The 27,850-nt window shown below is 60.1% G+C and overlaps 12 protein-coding genes across 12 annotated transcripts; 4 read left to right on the top strand and 8 right to left on the bottom strand.

Annotated features, from left to right (window-relative positions):
- Positions 1 to 135: 135 nt before the first annotated feature.
- COLE_00138 (uncharacterized protein) lies at positions 136 to 1,271 on the top strand (the record flags this gene model as incomplete). The annotated part of the gene is made up of 6 exons (XM_018425729.1): positions 136 to 401; positions 462 to 614; positions 651 to 740; positions 779 to 894; positions 952 to 1,065; positions 1,126 to 1,271. The coding sequence occupies 6 exons, from the start codon at positions 136 to 138 to the stop codon at positions 1,269 to 1,271; spliced, it is 885 nt and encodes a 294-aa protein (XP_018281032.1).
- Positions 1,272 to 4,016: 2,745 nt separating this feature from the next.
- Positions 4,017 to 4,950, top strand: COLE_00137 (uncharacterized protein; the record flags this gene model as incomplete). Its single annotated transcript, XM_018427473.2, has 3 exons — positions 4,017 to 4,126; positions 4,164 to 4,454; positions 4,491 to 4,950. 3 exons carry the CDS (start codon positions 4,017 to 4,019, stop codon positions 4,948 to 4,950), a joined length of 861 nt encoding a protein of 286 aa, XP_018281033.1.
- A 1,471-nt stretch (positions 4,951 to 6,421) lies between these two features.
- COLE_00136 (uncharacterized protein) lies at positions 6,422 to 8,248 on the bottom strand (the record flags this gene model as incomplete). The annotated part of the gene is made up of 9 exons (XM_018422366.2): positions 6,422 to 6,474; positions 6,511 to 6,593; positions 6,644 to 6,913; positions 6,950 to 7,148; positions 7,220 to 7,620; positions 7,655 to 7,725; positions 7,817 to 7,969; positions 8,098 to 8,121; positions 8,159 to 8,248. 9 exons carry the CDS (start codon positions 8,246 to 8,248, stop codon positions 6,422 to 6,424), a joined length of 1,344 nt encoding a protein of 447 aa, XP_018281034.1.
- Positions 8,249 to 10,025: 1,777 nt separating this feature from the next.
- On the bottom strand, positions 10,026 to 10,646 carry COLE_00135 (uncharacterized protein; the record flags this gene model as incomplete). Its single annotated transcript, XM_018424761.1, has 1 exon — positions 10,026 to 10,646. The coding sequence occupies one exon, from the start codon at positions 10,644 to 10,646 to the stop codon at positions 10,026 to 10,028; it is 621 nt and encodes a 206-aa protein (XP_018281035.1).
- Positions 10,647 to 12,973: 2,327 nt separating this feature from the next.
- On the bottom strand, positions 12,974 to 14,269 carry COLE_00134 (uncharacterized protein; the record flags this gene model as incomplete). Its single annotated transcript, XM_018422367.2, has 3 exons — positions 12,974 to 12,995; positions 13,029 to 13,820; positions 13,893 to 14,269. 3 exons carry the CDS (start codon positions 14,267 to 14,269, stop codon positions 12,974 to 12,976), a joined length of 1,191 nt encoding a protein of 396 aa, XP_018281036.1.
- A 229-nt stretch (positions 14,270 to 14,498) lies between these two features.
- COLE_00133 (uncharacterized protein) lies at positions 14,499 to 16,360 on the bottom strand (the record flags this gene model as incomplete). The annotated part of the gene is made up of 5 exons (XM_018422368.2): positions 14,499 to 14,842; positions 14,879 to 15,190; positions 15,222 to 15,477; positions 15,512 to 16,298; positions 16,335 to 16,360. 5 exons carry the CDS (start codon positions 16,358 to 16,360, stop codon positions 14,499 to 14,501), a joined length of 1,725 nt encoding a protein of 574 aa, XP_018281037.1.
- Positions 16,361 to 16,605: 245 nt separating this feature from the next.
- On the top strand, positions 16,606 to 17,942 carry COLE_00132 (uncharacterized protein; the record flags this gene model as incomplete). Its single annotated transcript, XM_018426451.2, has 3 exons — positions 16,606 to 16,901; positions 16,960 to 17,454; positions 17,489 to 17,942. 3 exons carry the CDS (start codon positions 16,606 to 16,608, stop codon positions 17,940 to 17,942), a joined length of 1,245 nt encoding a protein of 414 aa, XP_018281038.2.
- A 535-nt stretch (positions 17,943 to 18,477) lies between these two features.
- COLE_00131 (uncharacterized protein) lies at positions 18,478 to 19,269 on the bottom strand (the record flags this gene model as incomplete). The annotated part of the gene is made up of 3 exons (XM_018425195.1): positions 18,478 to 18,519; positions 18,554 to 18,685; positions 18,718 to 19,269. The coding sequence occupies 3 exons, from the start codon at positions 19,267 to 19,269 to the stop codon at positions 18,478 to 18,480; spliced, it is 726 nt and encodes a 241-aa protein (XP_018281039.1).
- A 1,356-nt stretch (positions 19,270 to 20,625) lies between these two features.
- Positions 20,626 to 21,927, top strand: COLE_00130 (uncharacterized protein; the record flags this gene model as incomplete). The annotated part of the gene is made up of 3 exons (XM_018425196.1): positions 20,626 to 20,662; positions 20,695 to 21,098; positions 21,130 to 21,927. The coding sequence occupies 3 exons, from the start codon at positions 20,626 to 20,628 to the stop codon at positions 21,925 to 21,927; spliced, it is 1,239 nt and encodes a 412-aa protein (XP_018281040.1).
- A 171-nt stretch (positions 21,928 to 22,098) lies between these two features.
- On the bottom strand, positions 22,099 to 23,232 carry COLE_00129 (uncharacterized protein; the record flags this gene model as incomplete). The annotated part of the gene is made up of 1 exon (XM_018426452.2): positions 22,099 to 23,232. The coding sequence occupies one exon, from the start codon at positions 23,230 to 23,232 to the stop codon at positions 22,099 to 22,101; it is 1,134 nt and encodes a 377-aa protein (XP_018281041.1).
- Positions 23,233 to 24,011: 779 nt separating this feature from the next.
- Positions 24,012 to 25,643, bottom strand: COLE_00128 (uncharacterized protein; the record flags this gene model as incomplete). The annotated part of the gene is made up of 1 exon (XM_018422369.2): positions 24,012 to 25,643. The coding sequence occupies one exon, from the start codon at positions 25,641 to 25,643 to the stop codon at positions 24,012 to 24,014; it is 1,632 nt and encodes a 543-aa protein (XP_018281042.1).
- A 533-nt stretch (positions 25,644 to 26,176) lies between these two features.
- Positions 26,177 to 27,463, bottom strand: COLE_00127 (uncharacterized protein; the record flags this gene model as incomplete). The annotated part of the gene is made up of 1 exon (XM_018427484.2): positions 26,177 to 27,463. The coding sequence occupies one exon, from the start codon at positions 27,461 to 27,463 to the stop codon at positions 26,177 to 26,179; it is 1,287 nt and encodes a 428-aa protein (XP_018281043.1).
- Between the last annotated feature and the right edge of the window lie 387 nt (positions 27,464 to 27,850).

Raw genomic sequence — 27,850 nt, 5'->3', positions numbered from 1 at the left:
CCCTCATCCTGTCCAGCCAAACGGCCTTTGACCATGATCGCCGATGACGAGGACAAGCGGCGCAAGGTTGACGACATGGTAGATGATGACTCAACAGCAGTCTTCACTGAGGAGCCTGCAGCGCTTCCTCCGTCCATGTCGGCATCCGTGCCCAATCTCCGTATGGTCTCAGCGACGGTCAGTGGACACGTGATCAAAACGTCCGAATCGCATCCCATCATTATCTCACCCTTTATCCCAACCGAAATCCTCGCGACCCTTGGCAAGTACCTGGTCATGATCCCTACCGAGACCACAAAGCCGCTCGTCCTCACGTCGGATATTGACGTGCCTTCGCTTCTTCTTGCATGTGCTCCGCCGAATCAGTGCCCGAGCGAAGCTGGCCTCGTCGGCATAACCTCGTTCAGCAGCGGGCAAAAAACTCTGATTGGCAACCTCTACCGCCCCGCAAACGGCACTAGGCAGCCGACTCGTCTTGGCAACCTCCTGCTTAGCTCGTGCCCTGGCAAACGTCTGCGCATGGACGGTCCTGTCAAGGGCCGTGGACCGGTGTGCCGCGATCTGCGTGCTGACATGCGCCGCATCAAAGGCGAGGGTGTCGGGGCCATTGTCTGGTGAGTGCGGGTCGTAGGTAAATGCTAATAGCTCAGTTGCCTCGATGATGAGGAGCTTGCCCTCCTAGGCGTCCCTTGGGACTACTATCGTGAAGTTGCGTCTGACATTGGGCTCGACATTATCCGGTAATTCCCTCACCAACCACTCTCGCTTACTCGTCCAGCTTGCCGATGCCTGATGGTTTCACGCCTGTCTCGCTTCAGCTCTTTGATGCCCAGGTGTCGCTCATTGCTCAGAGGTACACTCTTCAGGGTATCAACGTCCTTGTCCACTGCCGCGGTTAGTCTCTTCATCGTGTGGCCACCACCCTAGAACCCAGTACTGATCTATTTCCAGGTGGCATTGGCCGTGCAGGTCTGACTGCGTGTGCGTGGGCGATCAAGATGGGCTTTGTTCAGCCTCATCCTTCGCTCGCTTCAACAATCAACAAGTCAGAGGCAATCTCACCGTGTTCCAAGAGAAAGTCGAAATCGCAGTCACGCTCCACACCCGTGGTGCCAACCAACGAAGACGAGCGGCAGATTGTTATGTCGATCGTCGAGCGCGTCATCGCTATGATTCGCTCGAGACGTGGTCTCAAGGCGATTGAGAGCATGGAGCAAGTGCAGTTCCTCTCGACTTACGTCACATGGCTCCGGGAGTGCACCACTGCATAGTGTTGGCCATACCTCGTCGTATCCTCTAGCCCTGTATCTCTTAACAGCCATCCGGCTACCATTTTACCCCGCTGTGTTCAATCACATCGCCCTTATTCCCTTTGGAGCCATCTGCACCGGCATCCATGGCAATTATATCCCGGCCGACGGTCTCGGCCACCAAAAGCCCACCATCAAGTCGAAACCTTGTATATAACGGTTAACCCCGTGCTGTGCGTTGTCCTTGCTCACTGGAGGCTCGCAGCGAAAGTAGAGAAGGGGGAGAAGGGGGGGGGAGGGGAGGTAGGTGGGGTGCATGCAGCGTTGATAGCGTTGGTATGCATGCATGAAAAGTAAAACGATCTGGCTTTAAGAAACAGCGATGCCGGGATGACGGGGATATTACCGGGGAAGAGCGAGGGCCCATGAGGCCGTCGAGGCACAGATGATTAGGCGGGGGCTGTGGTTGACCGGCGGCAGATGACCGGGGGTCCGGGGCTTCCGGGGATCCGGATCGGATGTTGTATGCGGGGTACTGTAAGCACTTGACACCAAATAGTCGAGTAGCCATGGCCCAATCTGCAGTGTGTAAGATTGATTTGGCAGGAGGGGACAAGGATTCAACGTGCAGTTTGCTGACCTTATCAGGGGTGCAGGAGAGTAAGAGGCGGTAGAGCACTAGAGCACCAGAGCACGAGGATGTGTTTGTTGCGGGATTCTACATTCCGGAGATCGCGAGAGAGGGGCGGGTATAGCCCACCATTTCATCCGAGCTTCACCCAGTGTGACCCTCTTGGCTCGCCTTGCTCCCCCCTGTGTACATTCCATTCCATTCATTCATCTTTCTCGCTCTCGCTCTCTCTCTCTCTCTCTCTCTCTCTCATCATCTCTTTCTGCCTCAACCCCTAGGGAGTCTACATTCATCCTCTTTCTCCTCCTACTCCTCTTCTTCCTCTCTTTCTCATCTCATCTCAGCGAATCCTCTCTCCCCTCTCATACCCACCACTTGACTCACAACGCGCGATACCCCCCAAGCCCAAGTGTCACAGCTCAAACACGCCCTCGCCGAGATCGCTGCCCACTACTCTCTCTCTCTCGGTCCCCGGCATTCCTCGTGCTCAGCCCTCTACCTTCTGCCCACCAGATAGCCTGCCAGCTTCTGCCAGCGCATCCCTCCCTCCCTCTCTCAACGATCTCAACACTTAATACTCCATCCTTCCTGTCGTCATTCTCCCTCGCTACCTCGGGCCATGGCATCACCCACCGCGACTTTCGCCCCCGCCACCTCGCCGTCCAATCCCGCCGTCTCACCCCCCGGTGAGTTTCGGCGACGTTCTTCCAAGGCCTGCGAACACTGTCGCACAAAGCGCACACGATGTAGCGGCACTTCGCCGTGCGAGGCGTGCGTCGGACTTGGGCTCGGGGAAAGTTGCTATGTGAGGGACAAGGCCAGGCCTAGACGGTGAGTTTGCTCAACGTGACGTAGCAGGGAAGATGCCCAGCTGCAGCCGGTTTCCCTTGACCGCTCTTGGGAAAGCCGCAAACCCGCAAATGCCCTCGGCTGGGAACTGGCAAGTGGCTCACACCAGCGCCCCGGCTGCATCGAAGCGGCGCAAGAAGAGCTCTTCGCCTAATGGTACTGGACCGCGGCTGGGCGAGGCGCACGCGCACTTTATACGTGACGTCGAGATGGCGATCGACTCGTGGCTCGAGAGCGCTGGTGAGTTGAACCCCCCTTTGATATCGGATCTCCCCTTTCATGGCCCTCTCAAAGGCCTTGCTTGCACTCTTTTGACGTAGGCTCACTCTAGGCCACGCTGCACGCCTCTCGCTCCCGGGTCCAAGTCGCCTGAGCGAGTTTACAGCCACCGCGCTTCCCCGGGATCCGTCCGACCTCGCCGCCATCGAGGATCGCCTCCTCACTTCCTACCGAGCTGTGCAGCACTTTGAGTTTCTCTCTCCGGCTCGCGTGGCCGACCTGTACACGCGCCATCGCGAGCTTCCCGACTCGCTGGTTCCCGATCAGCGAGCTCTGTTAGCGGCAGTCCTCTGCCTGGGCCGGCTTAGCGAGCTCTCCTTTGAGCCTACCAAGGAGGGTGGGAGTCGCATGCGCCCCATCCCGGCTGGCGAGGCGCGAGAGGACGTCACATACTTTCGCATGGCCCTCAGCCATCTGGATGCTTTCGGAGCAGCGTCCTGCACCGCGCTGTGTGAGTTTACCCCTCCTGTGCCCCGTACTACGCTCACGCTGTACTCAACCGACCCCTTGCATCATCTACATACACGCTTGCCGATTATCCACGTTCCGATCCATCTCTTACTCGCATACCCTTACGCACACACCGCCGGCTGAACCATCACCGTGGCTGACTTGGCGACCGACTCCACATGCCGGCTTCGCTTACCCGGTTGCCCACTCGGCATCTCAACGCTAATCGGCGTCCTCCGGTTACAACTCTGTTGTCACTTGCATCAAACACTCGTCTGCGACCACCATGGGCGTATCTTGGCACCGCGGGACTGGGTGCATTCGAAATGCGCCGCTTGGGCCCGGATCGCTGTTACGAAATCAATCTTGTCTCGTTTGCCGCATTTCTATTACATTCCACAATCAATCATGATCGCCGGCCCATGAAAACATGGATGAATTCTGCACCACTCAACTTTAATCACGCCTCATGACGCACTGCAGGCGCCCTCCACTGCCTTCACCTGTTCGCCCAGATTGTCGGTGGGCCAGAGGACACCCGCGAGCTTCTCGGCGCCATGGCGTGGCAGGCTCGCGAGCTGGGCCTGCACCGCCGTGAGACCGCCGCCGCCTACCCCGCCGCTGATCGCGTCGGCCAGCTGTTCTTCAGCACGATGTACAAGGACACGTGAGATCAGACACTGCGAGGTGAAAGCTGACAATAGCTGGTTTGCGACTCTGGTAGATGCACCACCGTTCACGCGCTGGGGCGAGTACGACTACGACGCGAGCGTGAGCACCGACGTGCCACAGACACAGGGTATCCTCTCTCGTCTCGCTGTGCTGGAGAGCGAGCTCTTGACACAAATTCACTCGGGGCGCGTAGACACTACGACGCCCGACTTTGTGCTCTCAACCGAGAGCCGGTGGTGGCCGCTTATGCGCGAGTGCGGTGACGAGCGCAACGACCGCCTTTTAGCCAGCATCCATCCGTACGCCGACATCCGGTTCAACTGGTGCGTCCGCACTAAATTACTTTCTACTGACCGCAGGATCCGACTCCTTCTCCGTGCACCCTGCCTCAGCCATCCGACGCTCGGCGCGTCCTCGACGCCCATCGTCGCGCGCTCCCTCTCCCGTATTCTGCACACGTACGCGAGCTTGGCAGCCACCAACCTCTTCCACCCGTGCTATGCCCAGCTCCGCCGCATCGTGACCTGCGGACAACTCCTCGTGCTGTGCCACACCGCGCGCGAGCTGGGGCGCCACGAAGCCGAGGAGCTCTTCGCCGTGTTTCTGGGACTTGTCAAGGAGCATCTGGGCAAGTTTGACTTTATCCCGCAGCTCATTGCGAGCTTTGAAAGTGTTGGGGAGCTGCTCGGCCTCGCGATCCCCGCCGCGCCGCAGCCCCCAGCTCGCATCAGTATCGACATGCCCATCATGTTCGACTACAACCTCCCGACGTGGTTTGACACGATCTACGAACCTCATCTTGCGCCCGAAGTTGCCTAGCACATGTATCTCTGGCTACACATAGACTAGATGTATCGTTGTATGGGAAGGTTACAGAAGAAGGCTCAGGCTACGGAAAGACAGACTAGGGGGCCGAAGGGCACAGGTCGCGGCAAGAACGACAGGCCAGGAGGACGAAGGCGAAGTCGTGGTCGTCACGCTCGAGGCGCGCATGCTCGCTCCCGATGTCCGCCTCGTACTCGTCCCAGGTAGCCAAGCGTAGCCATTGCTCCGTTGCCGCAATTCCGATGAGGTTTTGCTGCGCCGCATACGGGATTTGCGCCAAGTCGCCTATGAATGGCGTGGTAAGCCAACAGGTGACCAAGTTTGCGGATATGGTAAGAGCACCGCCGGCATATCGTGCCCCCTTGCTGGAGTACTAGCCGCTCTGCGGCCTGCTCCTGGAGCTTAATGCCAGACCTAGACATGGGGTTGGCGGCGAACGCCACTCGCGCGCATGGCTGAAGATTTCGGGCAGGTTTTTCAGCTGAAGGGCGACTTTCCCTTTTGGGCAAATGATCATAACTGTAGCTTCTAGACACAAGCTAGAACTTACGGCTCGATAAACGCAGCGATGCAGTGAGAGAGGGCACAGGCACAGCTTGCTGGCGCATTAGCTGGCCATTTGCCTTGGTGGAGACATGTCCCTAACCAGACGCCTCACGGACCAAAAGATTGCGCGCACGCTGAGTCGAACAGCGGTTGGCTCAGAGCTGCGAAGAAACTCCACAACGAACAGTGATAACCACCTACACTATACACGCCTTGATTTTTGCTGATTGGTTCCCCCCGGGTCTGAATATATGTCATCGGGGGGGATGATCTCAAGCATCTGCGATTCTGTCGGTTGCAACAATAGTTCAATTGCGATGACTCCGAGAGACACGGTGCCTGTGCCACTCTGCATCTCTACAACCAGCGATCCAGTGACACCGGCTTTCCCCCAGAGAGCACAGAGGTGAAGGAGCTGGCACTGGTCCAAAGTTGACCTTGTCAACTCGAAAATATACTCGGAACAGAAGAGTGTCATCCGCCATGAGGAACAGGCAAGCGATAGAACATATCGCCCCGGTCAGCGACATCAGCGACAGAGTCCACAGATGAGACGCGAGTCGCTCGTTAGAATTTGTAATGGCTCGGCCGCCTCTAGGGCCAAGCAAGTGCATGCGATGTTCAGAGGTTTAGAGTTACTTTTGTGCCAGCGGCCTTCAGCTTTAGTGTTGACGTCTGTGATGGCAGGAAATGTCAATGCCTTAGGGAGCCATCGCAGGTTGGATGGCCGCAGCCTGCTGGATGGCGGCCTGTTCTATCTTCTGGCCCGCGGCAGCCTTCTCCTCATCTGTCTGTAGGTAGTCCTCGGGGGAAGACCAACCTTCTTCCGGTGCTCGTCCAGCTCTTCCCGCAGAGCGGAGCCAATCGGGGTCGATAGTCGTGCTGTCCGATAAGTGCATAGTTCTACTGTACAGGATATTCACGGGAGCGGCTCTTGGCTGGAAGACAACTTGTTGAGTGAGATGTACACGTCTGCATGGTCAGTATGGCACGAAATGCGAAACTCACCGGTGCCGTAACCGTCCATCGAAATGAGACGAAGGTCGCCGCCAAAGTAGCGGGCGTACAGGCGCGAGAGCGGGAGACCGTAACTGTGAGTGTAAGCGAGTGCGGGCGAGACCATGATGGAAATGCAGCTCACCCAAAGCCGGCCATCGGAGCCTTGAAGTCCGACTCCTGGATGGTTGTCTCAAGACCCTCGTCGCTCATCGTAGTGTACAGGTAGGTCCAGATCATCGGGAGGGCTGATCGAGGGATGCCACCACCCTCGTCGGAGAGCTTAATAGTGATATCCTCCGAGCCCTCAACAACGATGACCTTTACAGGCGGGAACTGGTCTTCGTTGTCGACACCGTAGCGCTCGACGACCGCGCGCAGCGAGTTCTTGAGAAGCTCGAAGCAGATGTGCGAGCTGGCGAGTTAGTGATGGAGTACACTGCAGACATACAGATGACCAGGGATGTAGGGGAACGTAAGATCACGGGGACAGAGGAGCTGAATGGGCGGCCCCTTGAAGAGACCAAAATGCTCCTCGCAAACAAAGCGCGCGTTCTCAATGGCCTCGTGGCAGATATCATGCACGTTTGCCTTGGTGCAGATGATGCCGACATAGTCGGGGTGGGGCTTAAGCGTATTCAGGGCGACGTCTGCGAGATGAGCATGTCTGTGCGTGCAGCGCTGATGCCAAGACATCGAGGCCATCAGATAAATGACTCACGTTGTCCGATCAGGGCGCGGATACCAATTCGCGAGAGGTAGAAGCGGTCGAGCCATTCTTGGATGTTCTGCCCAATGCGGCCGTGTTTCATTGATCGTTTCCACTCGAGGACGCCCTGCGCGACGCTGGTGACGGTAGGATCATGGCGGTGCTTGATTTTCTGCAGAAGCTGGGTGAACTTTTCGTTGTACTCGTGCACCTCGGGCGGGTAGACCGTGTTGACAGGCGGCGGGGAGAAGTACATGCGGTCGATGGGGATCCTCATCCTCACGCCGCCCTTACCGACGACGTGTGAGTTCTGACGCGGCCGGTCAGAGTACAGTATACGCGAGCCCGTTGGCCCCTCGTTGAGGACGGGGTCGAGCGAGGGGTTTGGAATCGCCCTTGGAAATGCAATCGGACTTGAGTCAGCGCGTCGCACAGCTGAGATCTCACTGTGTAGGGGGCATACGGAGGATCTCCTCAATGTGAGCCGGCAGCTTAGGCTTGGGGAATGTGATGAGTTCCTGGACGTCAGTACGCGATCTTACGTCGGGTGCGCAGGCCGGGGTCTCGACGACCGAGGACGCAGTTGGCGGCACACGCTGGAACACGTACCTCGAAGCTTTCCGCGTACCACTCCTTAACACGGTTGATGCTGGGCATCTTGGACAACCCATCGGGGAGCGACTCGAGCTCGACGACACGATGAGAGAGACGGATAGGAAGCTCCTCGCTGAGGAACTGGGCGGCCTTGATGAGCGTTCCTTGCTGTCGGGCAAAGTGACGTGACAAGGGAGAGGGGAAGGCGAGGATGTCGCGTAACGCAGGCGATAGTGTGTCAGTATAGGCTTCCTACGCAACCAGCTCATGCGCCGATATCACGGTTCGCGACTCACGCTTGGGCGTTCGCCAAAGAGGATCTAGAAAGGTCAGCCGAGTCGCGCGACATGATCTTACCATTTGCTGGAGCGACACTCCAGTGGGAGGGAAGCTTGCAAAATGGTGGATCTTGTCCCACAGCTGGGGAGTGATTTTAAACTTGGACATGGTGAGCCGGTATTCGCTGAGGTTGTGGATGGATGAAAGAGGCGATGCCGGCGGCGCGGAGGGTGGAGCTGTGGGAAGCGGGTGGCCGGTCCGGGGTGGGTGGCTGGGTGGCCGATGAGGGGGAATGACCTAGCTAGGTCGGACTGGACGATGGTGGTGTTTGTGGTCGTGCCAGTGTCAAGTAATCACAGATGGATACAATGAGAGCGAGGGAGGGAAAGACAAGACGGGGAGATGAAGAGCAAGATGGATTGAATGGATGATGGAGGATGGCGGATGGCGGATGGATGATGGAGACGCCGAGTCGAGATGAGAGTGGGGGGGTGAGGGATGCGCCGGTGCGGGGAAAGGAAGGTCACAAGGGCAGCCCAGAGCAGGAGCGGGAGCAAATGCGGCCAATCCACTCCAGGCGCGCGGAAGCATTCGCCTGCCAATCCCGACTAGCCATTACCCGGCTACCCGGCAATTACATTAACTGAATTAGCGGCTACTCATGCGCGTCCACTAATCGGACAATTGATATTAGAGAATCCCCTCCACTGACATCCCTTTGACTCCCACCTGCAGAACAAAAGGCACAGCAGCCTTTTGTCGTGGCGAGAGTCAGAACAGAACACGAGGGGCGCTGCACTGCCTGCCGCAGATTGAGGCTGCGTATTCTCTGCGATCCGTGATGGCCAACCTAATCTCACTTGCGATCCTTCCATCTGAGCATGTCGCATATGAATCTTGGCCCATCTATTCTGAAGTCCCCAAGAGCGGACATGACAGTGGCTGAGGTGGCTGACATCACGTGAGACTCGTAACAGGTGGCTCAAGATACTTCATGCCCTAGCAGTGTCCCAGGCCTCTGTCACACTTGGGCCAAGTATGACTGAAGGTTGTAAGTGCAAACACTGGAATGCGCTCTCGGACATGGGATGGCCGACAAGCGATATCTATGCACAAGCGCCGCATTTCTGACGGATCCCGATCCGGGAAGTTTCAGCGCACCCACCCTGCCATCTAACTTACCTCAACTGTCAGGCGGAAACTGAGCGCGCTCAACCCCGCTGAAACCGCTCTGTTAGCGGCCATCCCACCGCGCAAGCGGAAGCTGTCCTGTTGTGGTCGAAACACTTGTACTGTAGACAATTCTGTGCCCTGAAAATATCATAGGCCAACACACCGCTGTGGCAAATGGCTGCCACGAGTGTCATTGCCTCAGCTGGACCGCCGAGTCCATCCCGAGCCCGTCATCGGTGTCACCGCGCAAGGCTTGTCGCTAGTCTCACCATCACCGACCGTCGGTTGAATCGTATAACGGTCAGTACACAAGATTCTGATGCAGATTAGTTCTTGTAGCCTGGGTTCGACTCCCAGTTCGACCTGATGATGCTGCCGTGCAAGTCGCTGAGCTTTTGCCCTAGGACGCGAGCAGGCTTTTGGCCGCCAGATCGCGGAGGAGTGTGCTTGGTCGGCTATCTCATGTGCGAGGCCTAAGCGGGACTTGGGTCTTCCCCGTCACCATGGTCATACCACTTTGCGCACATGATGGCAGTAGTGATGGCAACAGACGAGGTGAGACGAGATCAGATATCTCTGCCCTCTCTGACGTTGAGTGATGCCAAGCGATCGACAATTTGCAGGCGGTCGATGCAGTTTGCGGGAAGTCTAGTGCATACAGACATCTATCGGTTCGTTATAGTGAGGATATAATGAGTACAAGCCAGAGTCAATGCAGTCTATACGTGTGTTCGTAAGAGCGTCAAGCGATGCTCGATATGGCGAGACCGGCCTAAACCGCAGCGACAGCGGGACGCAGCGCGTACAAACTCGAGAGGTGCTTGTCGAGGCTCCACCGCGCGCCGATGGGGGTGCGCGTGCCCTCTGCCTCCTCGGGGCATCGCCACTCGCGCACGGCCTCGAGGTTGTCAAAGTGCACCAAGCCACGGACAGGCGCGCACGAGCACGGACACCCGTCCTCGCCCTCGCCCGAGCACGGCGCGGGCGGCGACGCGCCCGGTGCAGCCTGCCCAGGGCAGTGGTAGCGGTCGATCTGGCGAGCAGTGCGGAAGATGAATGGCTTGACGGTACGGCGGCGGCGGAACCAGCTCGCGCCGCCCGCGGCGGAGCGGCACCATGCGTCGACGAGGGGCGCGATGTCGATGCCCTCGTACTGCTCCTCAAATGCGGGGGAGGGGCGGCGTGGCACGGCGCGCAGCGAGCCGTCGGGGCCTGCAACGATGTGCGCGAAGCGCGCATCAACGAGAGCCTTCATGCCGCGGCAGGTCTGGCGGAGGACTAAGAGCGTTGAGAGGTCGGCGGACTCGAGCACGGCGTCGATGACGTGCGGGAACGCATCGATTTCCAGCGGGGTGGGCGGGGTCGGCCAGAGCCACGAGGAGAGCGAGAACATGGTCGGTCGTGAGGGGGATGCGGGGTGCGTTGCTAAATCGGAGGAGAGCAGTCTCGACAATATATGGGGGCGTGAAGGTGAAGCCGTAGAAACTCGCGCAACTCAGCTAGTGAGGGATGAAGAGAAAAGTGATGAGGGAAACTCGGGGCAGAGGCCTAGATATCTTGTTGGGCATGCACGCTGGGTAGATGGGCATGCGCATCACTGACCGCGTTCATGCGAGGTCAGCAAAAATCCGCAATGACTGGGTGGCGGTGAGGTTGGGGGTGGGGGGAGTCGTACTCTCTCAGGGCTTCAGCTCCGCAGACCACCGCGTCCTCTGCTGCTGTACATTCGGAGGTAGGGTGGTAACCCCACGTTCCTCGGCGTGCCTCCTCCTCACCCCGCACATTGGTCACAGCGCATGCGGCGCAAGCGTGAGTACGCTCGAGTACGCTCCGAGCAGGGAGCTAAGGTGTGGCGCTCCGGAATGATCCCCGATGGTCCGAGGGCAAGCGAGGATAGTTCTGGAAGAGCTACTCAGTGATGCTAGCGCGCAGCTCCCAACATCGACGCAGTGCCGAATCTGGGAATGTCGAATGTGTCTCGGTTCTGGGTAGCTCCACAACAACCAGTCTACGGCAGCGCCCTACGACTGCGGCATGCACCCCGCTCGCATCAAGTCGAAGACCAGCGAGCCAATCTTGTTCGGCATCAGTTAGCGCTCCCTGCCGCGGGCGAGACCAAGCCCCTCGTCCGGGAACGGGAGCTGCAGGCGGGAGGGGCGCTACACTTCGCCGCCCACTAAGTGTAGTGAGCCTAAATTCACTGCAGCCGCCCAGAACTAAATCGACTACAACGTACTCTCGGGCCCCCCGCATGTCCATGACCTTGAATAGAGCGGATCCACATCGCTGGGTGCCTTGTACGGCAGCGGGTGCTTTAGTATTGGCGAAAGGAAGTGTTTCTGTTGGACATCTGGGTGCGGATACAACGAGGCACTTTGCACTCGTACTCGCTCAACAAGCAATGTGGCAGATGAGGACAGAGTGAGCGGGGTCGGTGCTGACGTGAGAGTGCCTTAATCGGCACGGCGATCTCGGGCGATCGGGCCGACACCAAATTTCTCCGGGCTCCATCCACCAACGAGCTACCTTCGGGTCTGTTCCCCGCTGCCAACAAGCCCTCGCATCCAAAAAGTAATCGTATACCAGGAAGCTAATCCTGCTGGTCCTCGCCGCGATTCGAACGCGGGGCCACTCCCATAGCTAGTCCCTAAGAGAGTATGATAACCACTACACCACGAGGACACGATGTTAATGGAGATTTCCGGTACGCCTTGAGCTGGGCGACGCGCTAACCTCCGACACACACGCTGAGTCGTGTGACCTTGGCGGTAAGTATCAATGCAAGATGCAGAGCGGCTGCGTGGCGGATAACCGACAATGAAGCTAGATTTGTGGATGGAAGACATTGGTCCTCGCACGCGATCAGAATCAACCCCTCCTTCCTGCTTCCGCCGCCATGCTCACTGTCCGCGTCGTGCTCGCTCCCCATAAGTCCAGCAACTACCTCCGCGACAGCGGCGGCGGCATGAGCGGCGTGACATTAGCTCGATGTCGCGAATCTTCGTCGTGCCTCTGGACGTTCCGCACTTCCGCCGTTCCTGTTCTTGACGCCGACTCCGTCACCGTTACCTTTGTCGCGGCTTGCGTGCAGGCCAATGGTGACCGGGGTAGGCCAGAGAGAGAGTACAACACTGTAGAGCGGCGGTGGCGGCGCTCTGCACACGTTGAGCGCCATGCGGCCCGTGAGGCGGTGCCACATTTTCTAGCCATCTCCAGCTGCCGCGAGGATTGCACGAGAGTATTGCCTCTTCAGCTGTCTTTTCACCTCTGGAAAAACAGTCGCGGGGATCGGTGGTGGGGCCTGTAGGGTCCGACACGTGTTGAAAGCCGTTGCACACTACTACAGCCATCTGATCAATGCCCGACCTGGCACTCGATTGCGTCGTCGATCCGAGAAAGAGAGAAGTCAGTGTTTAATATGATCTCCCAGCTTTGGTGACAGTAGAGACTAGCGGTCCATAAATATTCGCGATGAAGCCAAGACAAGCCTCAAGCTGCGCTGTGCTTCTGCGATGTTCCTCCGCCATCCTGCCTACAGAATCCTACCCCCCTCGGCCAACTGATACATCCCAAGCCGCTTCGCCCATGACGTAGTGGTGTACATACAAATGTTCTGGCGTAAGATATCCATCAGTGGGTATGTCGGTCTGCCTGGCCCCCGGCCTCTGCGGTAGTCTCGCGGCGCGGCTGTCTCCTATTGCGCATCAACTTGACAAGCCATTAGGCCCACAAACGTGAGATACTGTCGTCAGCTTAGACATTCGACAAGACGTACGCGGCCTCATCGTCTCTGCCCAACCCCTGCGCGGCGCCGAGAACGAACACCTGCTGCGCGGCACCGGCAACAGGCGTGGCCAAAGGCAGGCTGTTCGCGACGTCGAGCACGCTCGACAGCTCCTCGAGAGCCGCGGCCACCGTGGTCCGATCGCGCCGTGTGCGGCTGACGGCACGCTCGAGTCCGCGGTCGGAGCTCCTCACATCGACGTCCGCCAGGCGCTCGCCGGCGTGCAGTCGCCGCATGGCTTCGCCCATAGCGTCGAGCACCCAACTCCCGCCCGGCCCCTCAGCAAGACAGTGCAGCACGTCGCGCACCTGCATGCCGAGGCTGGACGCGAGGCCGAACGTCTCGGCGAGCACGGCGACATGCGCGTGCCGCAGCAGCCGCCGCGCGATCTCCAGCCGTCGTGGCGCGTCCGCGTTGTGGCCCGGTCCCGCCATGTGCTCCGCTATCCGCCCAGGTGACGGGTATGAGTGCACGACGGTCGCGCTGGGATCCGTGCCCGAGGCGTATGGGTCGCGGTGCCACGACGCCGTGGACGTGTAGGCTTGCCAGGCGGCGCAGCGCATCGGCGTCGGGATGGGCGGGGAGAGCGTCGCGGCCAAGGTGAGTGTTATGAGGAGGGCAGAGCGGGCGCGCGCGAGCGTTAACCCTGGTGGGCTCCCGTCTAGCTCGAGCATGCTAGGCGCCTGGTTCTCGAGCGACCACGAACGCCCCTGGCCGGCCTTCATGCCGTCGTATGCGATGCGCGCGTCCACGCCGAGCGCTCGGAGGTACGCGCACGCCTCGCTGGGGTTAGCAAGTGGGCATATGCATGAAAGCAAGGTGCATGTGCTGGCACCAGCTAGCGTAATCACTCACGCAGCCACGGCCGTTTGGACGGCAACCAGCCCCTCTTCCAGCAGCCTGTACTCTGCTGCGAGGGCGACGCGCTCGCCAAGCCATGTGATGCCGTTGTCAACGAGAGCTGTGCGGGCATCCGCCGCGAGCCGACCGGAGCACACGGCACGGCGTGCGTGCGTGTGCACGTGCTGCGGAGCCGGGTCTTTGTGCGCGAGCGGTACGACGAGAAGCGTGCTCGACGGGAGGAGGGGGAGGAGCGCTGCGATGGAGCGGTAGTCGCCATCACCGATGACGAGGGGGCGCGTGTCGTCCGACAGCGCGGGAAGCGAAGCTGGGTCGAGGTCCGACGAGCGCAGAATAAGATGCGTCGACTGCAGGCTGCGGATGTGCTGCATCGCGCTGCGACGGGGTATCGTGGTCAGAAATGCTGGAGTGGGCGAGTGAGGTTGGCGGATGCGGAAAGTGTTGACTTGAAGATGTCTTTGATTGGCTGACGTCATGAGTCGCTCTCACCATGGTCGCCCACGCCTGATTTCACTTGTTGTTTCACAGATCACTGAAATGCATTATCATGCAGGAGAGTAGGCGGCAACACGATTATTACGACCATAAGAACCTCTGCTGTTATTCTGAGGCCGTGGTCCAAAGCTGGATTCGCCCCGAGGTGTTTCCGCCCACCACACAGTCGACTCGCCCAGGGTGAGAGGCAGTTACCGCCGGCACGGCTGTCACCCCCTCCGACCAGAGTTGAACGATTCTCTCTCCCGTTCCAGAATACACGTTGAGGTAGCGCTTCATGTTGCCCACCGTGAAGTGCGGCATGTATTCCGTGTTCAGTGACCACGTCGCGCGCAAGATTGTCAGCCATCGCCCAGTTTGACAGTCGTGTTTGATAGCAGAGGTCGGCTTGAAGTGGGTTGCTGGCAGTGGCTGATCAAGCATGAGCGACTGCGGGTTCAGCGTCCAAACTGATGTCAGCCGACAGGCGTCTCAGATCTGCTTACTCCTTAGTTTGTCATCGTAGCTCGTAGTAAGTATGCGCCGCCCAGTAGGGTCCCAATAAGCCGCCGAGCAGCTTTTGCCGTGCTCATAAGACGCGCGCAACAGCCCTTTGCCCTTTGTGCCCTGCATGTAGCTTTCCACTCTCTCGACAGGGATCGAGCTCGTGGGGAATGTGTCAAGCGCGTCTTCAGGCCGGTCGGCTGGCGGCTCGAGAGACTCTGCAGCCTTGGGCGTGATGCGGCCGAGATGCCGCACATCCCATATTCGGACGTGCTTGTCGTTGCTGGCCGTACAGATGAGATGTGGCTGGAGCGCTGATGTCAACCAAGTCGAGGCAGGACCTACGGTTCACGCTGATGCCGCCGAGCTTTCCTGCTCGCCCCTCGCCCTGCACCACCCACCGACGACGCTCGCTGCGCTCGCGAAAGTCGCAATGTGAGATGCCACCGTTTTTGTCAACGAGCCATGCCTCTTTACCGCTCGGGGTGAGATCAAAGTGGGTAATGAGCATGTCCTCATCTTCAAAAGCGAACTGCTCTGTCGACACGCAGGTAGCAAAGTCGAGCTTACGCAGCGAGCAGTCGTAAGAGGTGGAGTAAAGCTGAGATCAGTCATGGCAACACTCTACTACCTACACTCGAACCAGCAACAGGGTCGACCTTCATGCACGAGATCGAGTTTTTGGCATGCGCTTGAATGCGCCACACGCGACCAGTGGTGTCATCATCCTCGTCCCCCTCAGCAAACGACGGGCCAAGTGCGTCCCAAATGCCTAGTTGCCCATACTTGTCGCCGACGAGCACGAGATTCTTGGTAGGTTCCGGGTGAACAACCATGGAAAAGACACGCTCGCTGGTGACTTTGGTGTTGGCACGCAATGCCACGCCCTTGAAGGCGTCCTTAAGCCGGGCGACCTCAGCAGGCAGCGCGTCGGCATCGGCGTAAGCGTCTCGTGCGCTGCCCTTTGACCCGGGGAAGACCCGGGCCGCTTTCTTCTCCGCGATCTCCGGCAACAGCGCCTCGAGTTCCTTAACGCGAGCCTCTTGCCGCAGCCGCTCGGCTTCCGCTTCCGCATCTTCGTCCTCAGTCTTGACTGCCGATGCGTCCACTTCGGGCATCTCTGAGATCGGCATCATCTGGCGCCTGGGCCGGCGTTCGCGCTCGCGTGCCACTTCGACGGCCTTCTCCTCAGCCGCTTGCTTCAGAGCAGCTTCATAGCCGTCCGCTTCCAGACCAGCAATACGTCCGCTACGGCGGCGCGGCTCACGCTCAATCTTTACTGGCGGCGCCTTGCGTTTCCGAGGCGCAGAGGGCTTTGATGGGGGCGGGGTCATGTTGAGCTTGGCATCGCCGCCAGAGTCCAAACCGAGCGAGTCAAGCAACGCCCGGTTCTCAGCAATTGTCTTCTGGCGCTCGAGCTCGCTGCATGTCAGTTTAGATGCGGCGCTGGCTCCTCACTATTCATTCTCCTTCACTGTCGACATGATGGGAGAGAATGACTTGGATTCAAGGGTGAGTGGGATTGATTATCTCGCGTCGCAATGTAGAACGCGTCCAGAGCTCCAGTCGCGTCACCTTTACCCCACTTGCGCGCGTGCCTACCCAATCTCAGCTGTATTTGGTTCCGCAAGCCTATCCACGTTGACGGAGACCCCGCCTCCACCTCAACTCGTCGGTTGTCCCCGATCCCGGTATCGAGATCTCTCTCCTCCACATCCACGAACCGACCATGCCTGACGCCCAGTCTGCCCCAGCCGACACCAGACATGCCCAGGTAGACCTCAAGGACACCACGCTTGTCCTTTCAAACGACGCCCAGTGGCATACCGCCCAGGTCAACCAATACCCAACATGGTTCGAGGCCCGTGGCTATTGCGGCCTGGACGACTTTATTGAGCGGCGTCGCCCGTTCTTCGACCCTGCCGCGCCGTGGAATGCGGCAAACGGAAAGCGAACACAGTTGACATGGGCACTGGTACCCCGCAGTGATCCGGACACAGAAAACATACTCTGTGGATGCGAGACGTGAGCTCCGTCTGCTCTCAGCTGCACACACGTGCTTGGTGATGGCAGCTGACCCCAGCTATGTCCGCCCAGCGATCTATCTCCCCCCTGGCGCATCTGAGCCCGTCGACTGTATCAGCTACGGCGTAGCGTGCGTCTACACTAACGCCGCCCATCGTGGTTATGGCTATGCGCGCCACATGATGCGACTCCTTCACTACATACTCGCGCCGCCAGCTACGCTCCCGCCTTTCCCCTCCGCATGGGGTGCACCTCCCGCTATTCCTCAAGGCATGCAAAATGCGGCCTTTAGCGTGCTCTACAGCGGCGTTGGAGAGGAGTTCTACGCAAAGTGCACTAAAGGCGAACATGAGCCAGGGTACATTAGAGAGAACCTCGTCATACGGCAGTGGAACATCAAGCCTTCCTGCGGTTTACATGATCAGGAAGGCTGGACTTGGCTGCGCCGCGCAGATCTTCCGGCGTGGGAGAAGGAGGCATCGCGGCGCATTCGCCGCGACCTTTGCAAGGAGGGGGATGAACGCAAGATCCGCCTGGCGATTTTGCCTGATCCGTGAGTCTTATTATGAAGGATGTACTGACCTCAGGGGTTGCTTTGAAGTCCACGCCGTGCGATATGAGGTCATCCCGGGCGCGCGGCCGGAGGCAACGAACGGACTCGTACTTGCAGAGGTGGACGGAGAGCGTCCGTTCTTCACGTACAGTATCAAGCCGGGGCCGCGCAAGAAATGGAGCGCTAAAGAGGAGTCTTCGCCTGAGGTTGAGACCACCGCCGCGCCAGACGTAGAGACCTCAACGAGGCCGTACGACCCACACGCCTGCGATCGCATCGTCATCATGCACGCGACACCCGGCGTGCCGTGGCACGCGGTTGTGGCTGCCGCAACCCGTGAGGGCGTTACCCGCATCGAAGCATGGCAGGGTTACGGATGGGATGAGGAGGCAGGTGGCGCCGTCAGGCTTCCTGAAGAAAACTTGCCATGTCTGGCCGTCTACGGGTGGCGCGACGACGAGGTCGAGTGGGAGTTCGATGAGAAGTAAGTGGGACCTCCGCCAAGCTGACAGCAGATACACGTGGTTGTAAGCGTGGCAAAAGGCTGCGCATACGGGATGAACCAGAGAATGGGGTGGATCCGACGCCGCAGCAAGCTCTCGGTCGGGAAAGGTTGAGAGCCGTGCTCGCTGAAGTTACTAATCTTGGTTATGGAATCAAGCCCACATTGAGATGAGCACACTTTGCACATCGGGCAATGTGGGCCATTGCAACTGCAACAGCTACAAGAGCTCAAGGGAAGACGGGCTGCAGGACGAGTGCCTGCTTCCACCGCTTGTTGACCGCGCTTCGGCCCAAAACACAGACAGTTGACGTCACGCTGCGCGCCAGGTTCACTTGCGGGATTGACTTGCGGCTCCCAGTCGCACGCTGACACGGACCCGGCTCCAAGGAACGCCGACAAGGTGTGCACGCCTCGGCTGCCGGAATCTTGTGCTTCCTAAACAGATATATCTTCCGAACTCTGGCCCACAACTTCTGACTTTGTTACATCTACATGGTCCGTCCTTGAACGCTGTGCGCTTACGAGCACTTGCCGTCGCGGCAGTTCTTACCGGGCTCACACTGACGTCAGCCTAACCCAGCATAGCGCACTCACCGGGTTGTAGCACTTGCCGCAATGGCGGTTGTCGTTCTGCTTGTTGACGCAACCCACGCCGCCACAGTAGTCCTGAGGGCAGGTTGTTGCCGGCGTACACGTGCCTTCGACGCAGTTCTGACCCTCGTCGCACTATCGTCAGCGCTGACGCTGAGAAAGCCCACCAAGTTGCGGCACCTGCCGCAGTTCATGTTGTCGTTCTGGACATTACGGCAGCTGCCATCACACCACGAGAAATCATTCTCGCAGGTATAGTCCACCAGGGGCGGAATCGGAGGTGCGTTGGCGTCGTCGACACACTCGCCGCCCTTGCACGTCTGACCGTCGCGGCAGCGGACGAAGCAGGTGCCGCAGTTCGTCACGTCATTCTGCAGGTTGGTGCACGTGAATGGGAAGGCGGAGGTAGGTCCACCTTCGCAGCCTGTCCAGCCGGGCTCGCAGGCATTGGGATCGTTGTGTGGGCAGTAGCCGTTGATGCAGCGGCCGAAGCCGAAGAAACACCGCGCGCCGCACGCCCCGCAGTTGTTCGGGTCCGTTTTGAGGTCGACGCACGTGCCGTTGTCCGTGGCGCTCGGGGGGTCGCAAAGTGTGTCGCCGGGACGGCAGAGGCCGTCCTGGGCGGCATAGCTCCGGGTGCCCAGATGCCAGGAGGCGAGGCGAGCGGGAGGGACGGCCGCGGTGACAAGGGAGGCGAGCGTGAGGGCGACGAACAACATGGTTGGTGAAGGGATTCTTGAATCTGGAGGCGACAAGTTCCCTGGTTAAACTGACTTCAACGCTTATATCACCGCAAAGGCGAGAAACTCCATATAGTCAGATGATGACCCGACTTACTACCATCAGCCCATTCGATGCGATAGTGTTACGAGAAAGCCCCCGTTGCATGGCCACTTCTGCACTTCTGGTTCCCATGTTGACCAAATTCCCAATTGATTCCCAAAATGATCGGGGCGGGCGGACTAGCCCTGTGAGCTATACTGGCCAGGCTGTGCTCGCTTTGCTGGCCATCATGTACTGAAACCGTTTCACCCCACTCAGATGGCGAGTGGTGCCTTCCGAGCAATGCGTATCAAACAGCCCATGTACACGAGGTACCCGGCCTCCCGGGTGAGGCACAGCTCGTCTGATTACCTCGGGTCAGAAATGGGGTTGTCGGGTGAGTGGAAGAGTGCGAGCAAGAGCTTGCCTGTAGGCTGGCAGCGGCGGGGTCGGCTGGCTGAACTAGGTGACGCCTGGCAGCTGGCGGCGATCGCGACGGTGCACGGTTTCCCAGCCCACCGTGTCTGACCGCGGCAGCTGGTAGCTCCCGCCAAGGTTGGTGGTGGTCCGGCGCACCATTGCCGTCCGCCATCGGTGTTGCGAGGCGCGTTGCTGCCGACATGTCGGGCCAGCCACGGTGCCTGCGCTTGAGTCCGACAGATGGTGTGTCGAGCCAGTGTTTTGGCGTATCGGCTCCCCGCTTACGGCTGTCGCCGCGCCAGCCAAACTCTTAATCTCGGGTATCAAGGCGCGTCGCCAAGGCCGCCTCCAGTACGGCGTGAGAAGCGTGCCTGTGCGCTCACGGAATGGCTGGCAGCCAACTGGCTGTGGCATGCTGGTACGGGCCTGTGCCACGTTGGTATCGCGGGAACCCAGGCACACATTGCTGATAACGGCAAGGTAATGTCGGCGTGCCTAGACACTTCGCGCTTGACGGTTTCGCGTATCAGCTACGTTGCAGATGGGCTCTGCAATATGGGTCCATGACGATGAGCTGGCTGCCGCCAGCCTGCAAGCGCCAAAATAGCGCAGTGATGTCTTCCTTCACCACGGCGGAAACCCTCGTCGTGAGCGTCGTCGCTGCCTCCCCACAAGTTACATGAGGGTGAGAAGGGATCGCCGCGACCCTCGCGACGCGAGCATGTGTCGTGCCGATCTCGGGACGAAGATGGTGGGGGCTGGGTCACTAGACGAGCGGGAGTCAGAAAATAAAAGCCACTGGCGCGATATATAAGCTAGACAGAAAGACGAGAGCGCTTCATCCTTCAACTTCATCACTTCGAACTCAGCAAACTCCACATCACCCTTTCACCATGGTCTCCAAGACCCTACTCTTCTTCTCAGTCCTCGGTAAGACCTCCCCTACTCTGGGCTGACATCAGCTTCGGCGCACGCCGCCGTCCTCCCTCGCCAAGACACGGGCACTGGCGCCATCTGTCAGCCTGGGTGGGAAGACTGCTTCCTTGTGGGTTGCACAGACATCCAGAACAGCGAGATGCACTGCGGCGCCTGCGGCAACTGGTGCCCAAACGGGCCGTGCGTGAACGGCAAGTGCGAGCGTGACCCCGAAGCACCTCCGCTTGACGAGACGACCGCGGCACCCTCGCCGTCCGCCGGCTCCGCGAAGAGCCCCGCGCCGCCCGTGACTTCGGCGCCGGCACAGAATGCTCCGCAATCCGGGCCGTGCGGCCCCGGCGGCCAGCACGAGTACTGCACCGTGGGCGGCGTCTCGCAGTGCATCGACTTGAAGAAGGACCCGAAGAACTGTGGCTACTGCGAGAACAAGGTGAGGCCTCATGATGCTCGGCTGACGGCAGTGCCCCGACGGCCAGCTGTGCTACAACGGCGCATGCAGCGAGCAGTGCAAGCCCGGATGGGAACACTGCTTCCTCATCGGCTGCACGGACGTACAGACGAGCTCCCAGAACTGCGGCGCTTGCGGTAACTGGTGCTCGCCGTCGCAGGTCTGCCGCGGCGGCAAGTGCGTGGACGATGCCGTCTCCAACATCGGCAAGCCGTGCGACCTCGGCGCTCACTCTGGCGGCATCGAGTGCCCCGGTGCAGGCGGTGCCTCGACCTGTGTCGATCCCTCGTTCGACCCCAACAACTGCGGGGGCTGCGGCGCCCAGGACCCCAAGTACAAGTGTGCCGCCGGCTCGTCATGCCAGGCCGGCAAGTGTGTCGCGCAGGAGCAGTCGCCCAGCGCCGCAGAGTCGGCTGCGCCAGCACCCACTACGCCCGCCCCCTCGCCCTCGCCTTCTCCCGCACCGACTGAGACTCCTCAGCCTCAGGAGCCAGAGGTTGGCCTCGGTAAGCCATGCAACTATGGCGCCAAGGGCTTCCTCTACTGCTCTGCCGCGCAGGGCCCTGGCTTCGAGTGCTTCAACACCCTCAACGATAACCGGCACTGCGGCGCGTGCGGCAACGACTGCCGCCCCGGCGAGAACTGCGTCGATGGCAAATGTGCGCCGCCCGGCGGTTGCGGGGCCCAGACATACTGCCCCGGCAGCGCCAATGGGCCGTGCGTCAACCTCGACAACGACAACACCAACTGCGGCGCATGCGGCCGCTTCTGCAAGCCCGGCCAGAACTGCTGGGGTGGCAAGTGCTCTTAGACTTTGTGTAGTAGGAACGGACAATATCTGGCATGAGCCAGTGTAAACATAGGACTCGGTGCATGCAAACGCTGCACAGAAAGAGAGGCGTGCCAGAGAGTTGGGTGTGTCGACTGGTGAGGGCCCTGACGTTAGCTTATTTATTGCCTCTGCCACCATGTCTTGCTCACTTTACTTCATATTCGTCCACTCCGGGGCGGCGCACCATTGCGGAACCTGTCCGGAGTACTCGGCGAATTTGACGTGATCCTTGACCAGCCAGGGGTTCCAGCGCATGACATCGACCAGGCTGCTTTGGATCACCTGCTGTGCACTACACTGCGCGTTCACAAAAATATCGAGAGAATCGTACTCCACCCAATCGTCGCAGCCTATGAGGGTGAGGTCCACACCTCGCCGGAGGAGGGGAGCTGCGAGAGAGCCAACGAGCGTCTCCCGCGTAGGCCAGATCCTAGGCGAGGACATGGCGCAATGGATCGTTGCGTGTGTGACCTTCCCTTCCACCTCCCAAGGTGGGACGCCGGGGATGTCGTCGCCGTTGTTCGAAATGGTTGCGACAAGAGTCAGCAGAGGCGGGAAGGGCGCCACCATGCCGTCGAAGTTGTGGAACACGATCTGCTCAGCGCGAACGGGCATCGCGCACATGTGCATTCCCCAGCTGCGCAGCGTGCGCACCCGCAGGCGGGCTCCCAGCTCCATCAGGAGTTCCGTTGTATGGCCGCGGCGCACGCCGCACCAGCATTTGGAGTGCCCCCACGAAGCCACATGATCATCCCCGTTCCAGGCCGGCATGCCGCTGAGAGCTTGAAGGCGGTCGAAGGCTTCACCGTGCACCATCCGGTCGAGGAGCCAGGCCCCGGACTCTCGAGGCCTGGACGTGGGCGTGAAGGAGATGGCCATGCCGCGAAAGTAGTCCGACGAGAGATGCTGGATTGGGGGCACGAGGGAGAGAGTGTGGACTACGTTGGTGTGGGCGCGCCAGTCGGCGGGCAAGCCGTGCAACTCGCCGTCGACGATGCAGCGGACTTCGTCCTGGGGCCCGGGGGCGAGAAGGACCGCAAGATGGCCGCAGAGTTGGGCGTCGACAACATCACGCACGGCGCGGCAGGTCGCGCGCAGGCGCAGGAGCGCTGAGTAGGGCGCGACGGCGAGAATGGCGGACCAGAGATGCGGGAAGGAGTCGGCGAAGCTCATGAGGAGATGAGATGGGAATGAGAGAACATGACGAATCTGGGATGTTGGGTGAGGGGGGCAAGGGGAGGGAAGGTGCACAGATCGTCGAGGAGGTTGGTCAACCCCGGTCATCCAAGCGGCTGAGCGGTGAGCACGCGTTCCCAAGCTGTGGACGCTTCTCGTGCGATCGTGCAGTCTCCTCTTCTCGAACCAGTGTCGTGTAGACTGGTCGCGCAAGCAAGCCAAGGTGGGGATGGCGTGGGAAGCGAAACAGAAAAGGTCACCCTCCACGATGTCCGGAGTAAAGGCTTACACTCATGACGCGGCAGATCTTGGCAGACACCTACGGACTCTGCAGCACAGCCTCCGCCAACAGGGAGAGTCTGGCGCGACGCGGACGTCCGTCAAATCTGCTCACGCGATGTGTGTGAGGCCTGGACCAGCGCGGCGGCGTGGAAACCAGGGCGGATGAGGACAAACCGCCCGGGCCGCGTACTGCCTATGCTTCGACGTCGGGGCTGTCGCGGGCACCTCAGCAAGCACAAGGGGAGGGTCTGGACGCGTGTCTTGACGCCCGCACGGGGAGGCGCGGCGTCGTCGAGTGGTGTGGATGGTATGGGAGCGGCGCGTCTGGACTGCATGGATGGGCCACACATTGTCGTCAGCCGTCGTCAGCCGTCGCACGCCGCCACGCCCACGCGGAATGTACTGCTGCACCTGCACGATGCACCGCACGAGCGGCTTCTGTCCGCGAAGCCAGGAGCCATTAGCCCAGCCTGTGGGCCGATGCATAAGAACCAAACGATATACAACTGAACTGCTCGCCACTGAGCCATCTTCGCCATAACCAGCACTATCTTCACTCCTTTGCTTTCCCATTTACCTCCCTCCCAGGAAGTCACGCCAACACGCTACGCCTCCGTGATCTCGATCTGGCGCAGCGTGTCAGCCGCAATCGCGGCGCGGAGGACCTCAATCAGCTCGTCGCTGAGCGGGCTGTCGACGGTGAGCACACTGAGCGCGCGGCCGCCGGCGGCAACACGCGAAATCTGCATGCCGTTGATGTTGATGTCCATCTCGCCGAGCTTGGCGCCGTACACGGCGACGATACCGGGCCGGTCGCGGTAGATCATGACCAAGTGGTGGCGCTCGAAGGGGATCTCGAGCGTGAAGCCGTTGATGCCGACGAGCTTCTCCGTCTGCTTGGGGCCCGTGCACGTGCCGCTGACACTGATTGTGCTCCCGTCCGCTAGCGTGCCAGACAGCGTGATAACGTTACGATACTCGTCGGTGTGGTCGTCGACGACGAGGCGGACATCGATGCCGCGGCTCTGCGCAAGCAGCGGTGCATTGACGTACGACACCGACTCGCTGACGATGTTTGTGAACACGCCCTTGAGCGCGGCCAGCTTGAGGATCTCGACGGGGTACGCGCTCAGCTCGCCGTGCACCTCCACGTCGAGAGCAGTGACGGGGGAGCGAGCAAGGGCCGAGAAGAACTGGCCCAGCTTCTCGACCAGCGGAATGCCGGGGCGGACGTAGGGGTCGATCGTGCCGCCCGCAACGTTGACTGCGTCCGGCACGATTTCACCGCTCAGCGCGAGGCGCACGCTTTTGGCGACCGAGATGCCCGCCTTCTCCTGCGCCTCGTGCGTCGACGCGCCGAGGTGAGGTGTGACTACAACGTTGGGCAGGGCGAGGAGGCGCGCGGCAGTACCAGTTGGCGGCTCTGTGGAGAACACGTCGAGGCCGGCGCCGGAAATTTCTCCGCTTTCAAGGGCCTCGTAAAGCGCGCTCTCGTCGATGAGGCCGCCACGCGCGACGTTGATGACACACGCGCTGTTCTTCATGCGCTTGAACTGGGCGGAAGAGATCATGCCGGTCGTCTCGGGCGTCTTGGGCATGTGGATCGTGACAAAGTCTGCCTCGGTGAGCAGGTCATCGAGCGTCTTGCTCTCGACGCCGAGCTGCTGGCTGCGTGCCGCGGTGATGTACGGGTCGTACGCGATGACACGCATGCCAAACGCCTGCATGCGCGTCGCGATCAGCGTGCCGATCCGCCCAAGACCGATGATGCCGAGCGTCTTCTCGTACAGCTCGGTGCCCGAGTACGCGGAGCGTTTCCACGCGCCGGCTGCGAGGGAGGCGTGCGCGGCGGGGATGCGGCGCGCGAGCGAAAGGATGTGCCCGATTGTGAGCTCAGCGGCGGAAATGATATTCGACGTGGGTGCGTTCACGACCATGACACCGGCCTGCGTCGCGGCCTTGATGTCGACGTTGTCGAGGCCGACGCCGGCGCGCGCCACGACCTTGAGGTGCGGGGCGGCGGCGAGTGCTTCGGCATCAATCTGTGTCGCACTGCGTACGAGGACGGCGTGCGCGTCAGCCAGCGCCGCAAGAAGGGCAGCGCGGTCAGTTCCGTCCACATTGCGGACCTCGAAGTCGGGGCCGAGCGCGTCGAGCGTCGCCGGACTCAGCTCCTCGGCGATCACGACGACCGGGGCCGCCAGCGAGAGGTCCTTGATTATAGGTTTAACGCCCATGGGGGTGGAAGCGCCATTCGTCGCGGAGGGCTTGGAGTTGAAGAGGGGGCTCCAGGTGGTCATCTTGGATAGGAGCGGAAGAGTTTAGAGAGAGGGGGACGTGGAATGAGGAAGCGCAGATAACTGGCCGAGCCTTGAGGCCCCAGAGTGGGGGATGTGGGGGATCTGCAGGTGGCACGTGACCTCGCTTTTTATTGGCTGACCCCTCAACCAACCCTTTCGAGTCTGTGCTTATCAGGCCAAACCGCCGGCTGGCAATGCCGCGGCGCCGCGGTGATGCGGGGTCGGCGCATGCTCGTGAGCGGCGATGGTCCATTGCGGCGCCCGGTAAGTGAGCACGATGCGGATGAGTATGGAAATCCGTAGAGCCACAAGGCAATATATGCAGTGACCGGCTTGGTGGTCGACCTAGTTACATCAAGCAAAGCGGCAGAACTAGGCCAAACAGGTTTCATCGGCGTTACTTCCGAGGGCTGCAAGCAAGGGCGCCCATAGCGTCTAGACAGCAGTTTACGCCAGGCCCCTCGCGTTCGCTAGAGCCCGCTCTGCTCGCAGTACGCCTCGAGGTCGTACATCCAGCCCATCTCCAACTTGTACTCACTTTCGGTCATGATCATGACCTGGTTCATCGATATGAGCATCGCATCCTTTCGGCTGACACGCAGAGCTCCGACCAGGTGGCGGTAGATCCAGTGCACTGCCTGCAACCCGAAGCACTTGGGTTCGAGCGCGAGCCAAGACCAGAGCTCGGATCCCACCAACGTGATCTTGACGGTGTCCACGGCGACGCGGCACGCGACCGCCTCCGCGAAATCGGAGAGCGGGTACAGGGTCGCCCTGTGGCAGTCATGCACGCTGAGGAAGGGCGCGGCGCTGCGGGCGGGATCGCTGGACGGCGGCGCAATACGCACGACAACGTGCGCCACATCCTGCGGGAAGGTGTGATGCTCAATTGTGAGTTGGGAGGAGTGGCCTAGATGCACGACGTGTACCTCAGACGTCTCCGCGTCGCCCTGGAGGAAGACGTGCGCGGGGTTCACGAGGTTCGGCGGAATGAACGTGATCGTGCGCGGGGCCTTGATGAGCTGGCGACAACGATGGCCGCGCCAGCGGCGGATGAGCTTGACGTTCTTGAGGCGCAGCGACAGGTAGTGGTTGTAGCCGGAAACCTCCACCGTGTCCTGATTGCACCAGCATCGAGGGGCGCCGAGGGCGGGACGTCGTCCACCCCAGGTCCCGTTTTGCAGCTTGCGTTGGATCTCCTTTAGCGCCTCGCGGTGCTCGGCATTGTGTTTGCGTGCGGCTTCCTCGTCCTCCTCCGTCACGACGATGTCGACAACGCGCACAGCATCCGTAAGATTGGACACGTTAAGCCAATCCGCTCGTGGGATGCGCCGGTAGCCCTCAGGCAACTTCGCTAGCACTATACTGGCAGAGTGGCGGATGCCTACATGCTTGACGAGGTGCCGATCGATCACGTCGCGCATCGTGCGCGAGGTGGCACGAAGCGCAACGAGTGAGGCGTGGGGGGCATTTTGAATGATAGCGTCGCAGATGCTGGTGTGCGACTCTAAAAAGCTGGAAGGCATTGCTACTAGGGTGCACAGCTGGCTGACTATCGTCGGGTTGACAGGGATGACCGCTGAAAGAGCACGGGGAGGCGTAGGCAAAGATAGATGAGACGGGTGCGATGGATGCGATGAAACTTTTTGTGAAAGATGAAGTGTGATGTGGAGATGAGATGCGCAGCCGTGTTTGCTGTTTTGTTGCTCGATGCCCTCAACAGCCGCGGCTGGATATCGAGGTGGATGTCCTGCCATCTATCTGCCTCCGATGCCTCCAGATTTCGCGATCGCAAATCGCGGGTCTCTCTTAATGCCTACGTACGCCTAGAAGTTTCGTTTTCCCGAACTAACATGACACCTTTCGTAAGGGCACGGTGAGCAAGTCGATGTGTCGCAGCGGGTGCTGGTTCTGGCGATGCGTTAGGGAAGACGCTGGGCGCGTCATCCGCGCTGCTGAGCGTGAAAGCAAGAGCGAACGAAAGGACTGTCGATGTGACCAAGACGAGTGTGTGCACGAGATATGCGACGGTGTAGTACCAAGATGCCATATCGAGCGTTGCGGTCGAGCTTCAGGAGTTGCATTGGGGTGACGGGGGCCTTTCCTTACAATCCTCTCGTCCCTCTCGCCTCGCAAGCAGCTGC

Source organism: Cutaneotrichosporon oleaginosum (assembly GCF_008065305.1).
Source record: "Cutaneotrichosporon oleaginosum strain ATCC 20508 chromosome Unknown ATCC20508_contig01, whole genome shotgun sequence".
NCBI classification, from domain to species: Eukaryota; Fungi; Basidiomycota; class Tremellomycetes; order Trichosporonales; family Trichosporonaceae; genus Cutaneotrichosporon; species Cutaneotrichosporon oleaginosum.
This window is presented reverse-complemented; position numbering and strand designations above follow the sequence as displayed.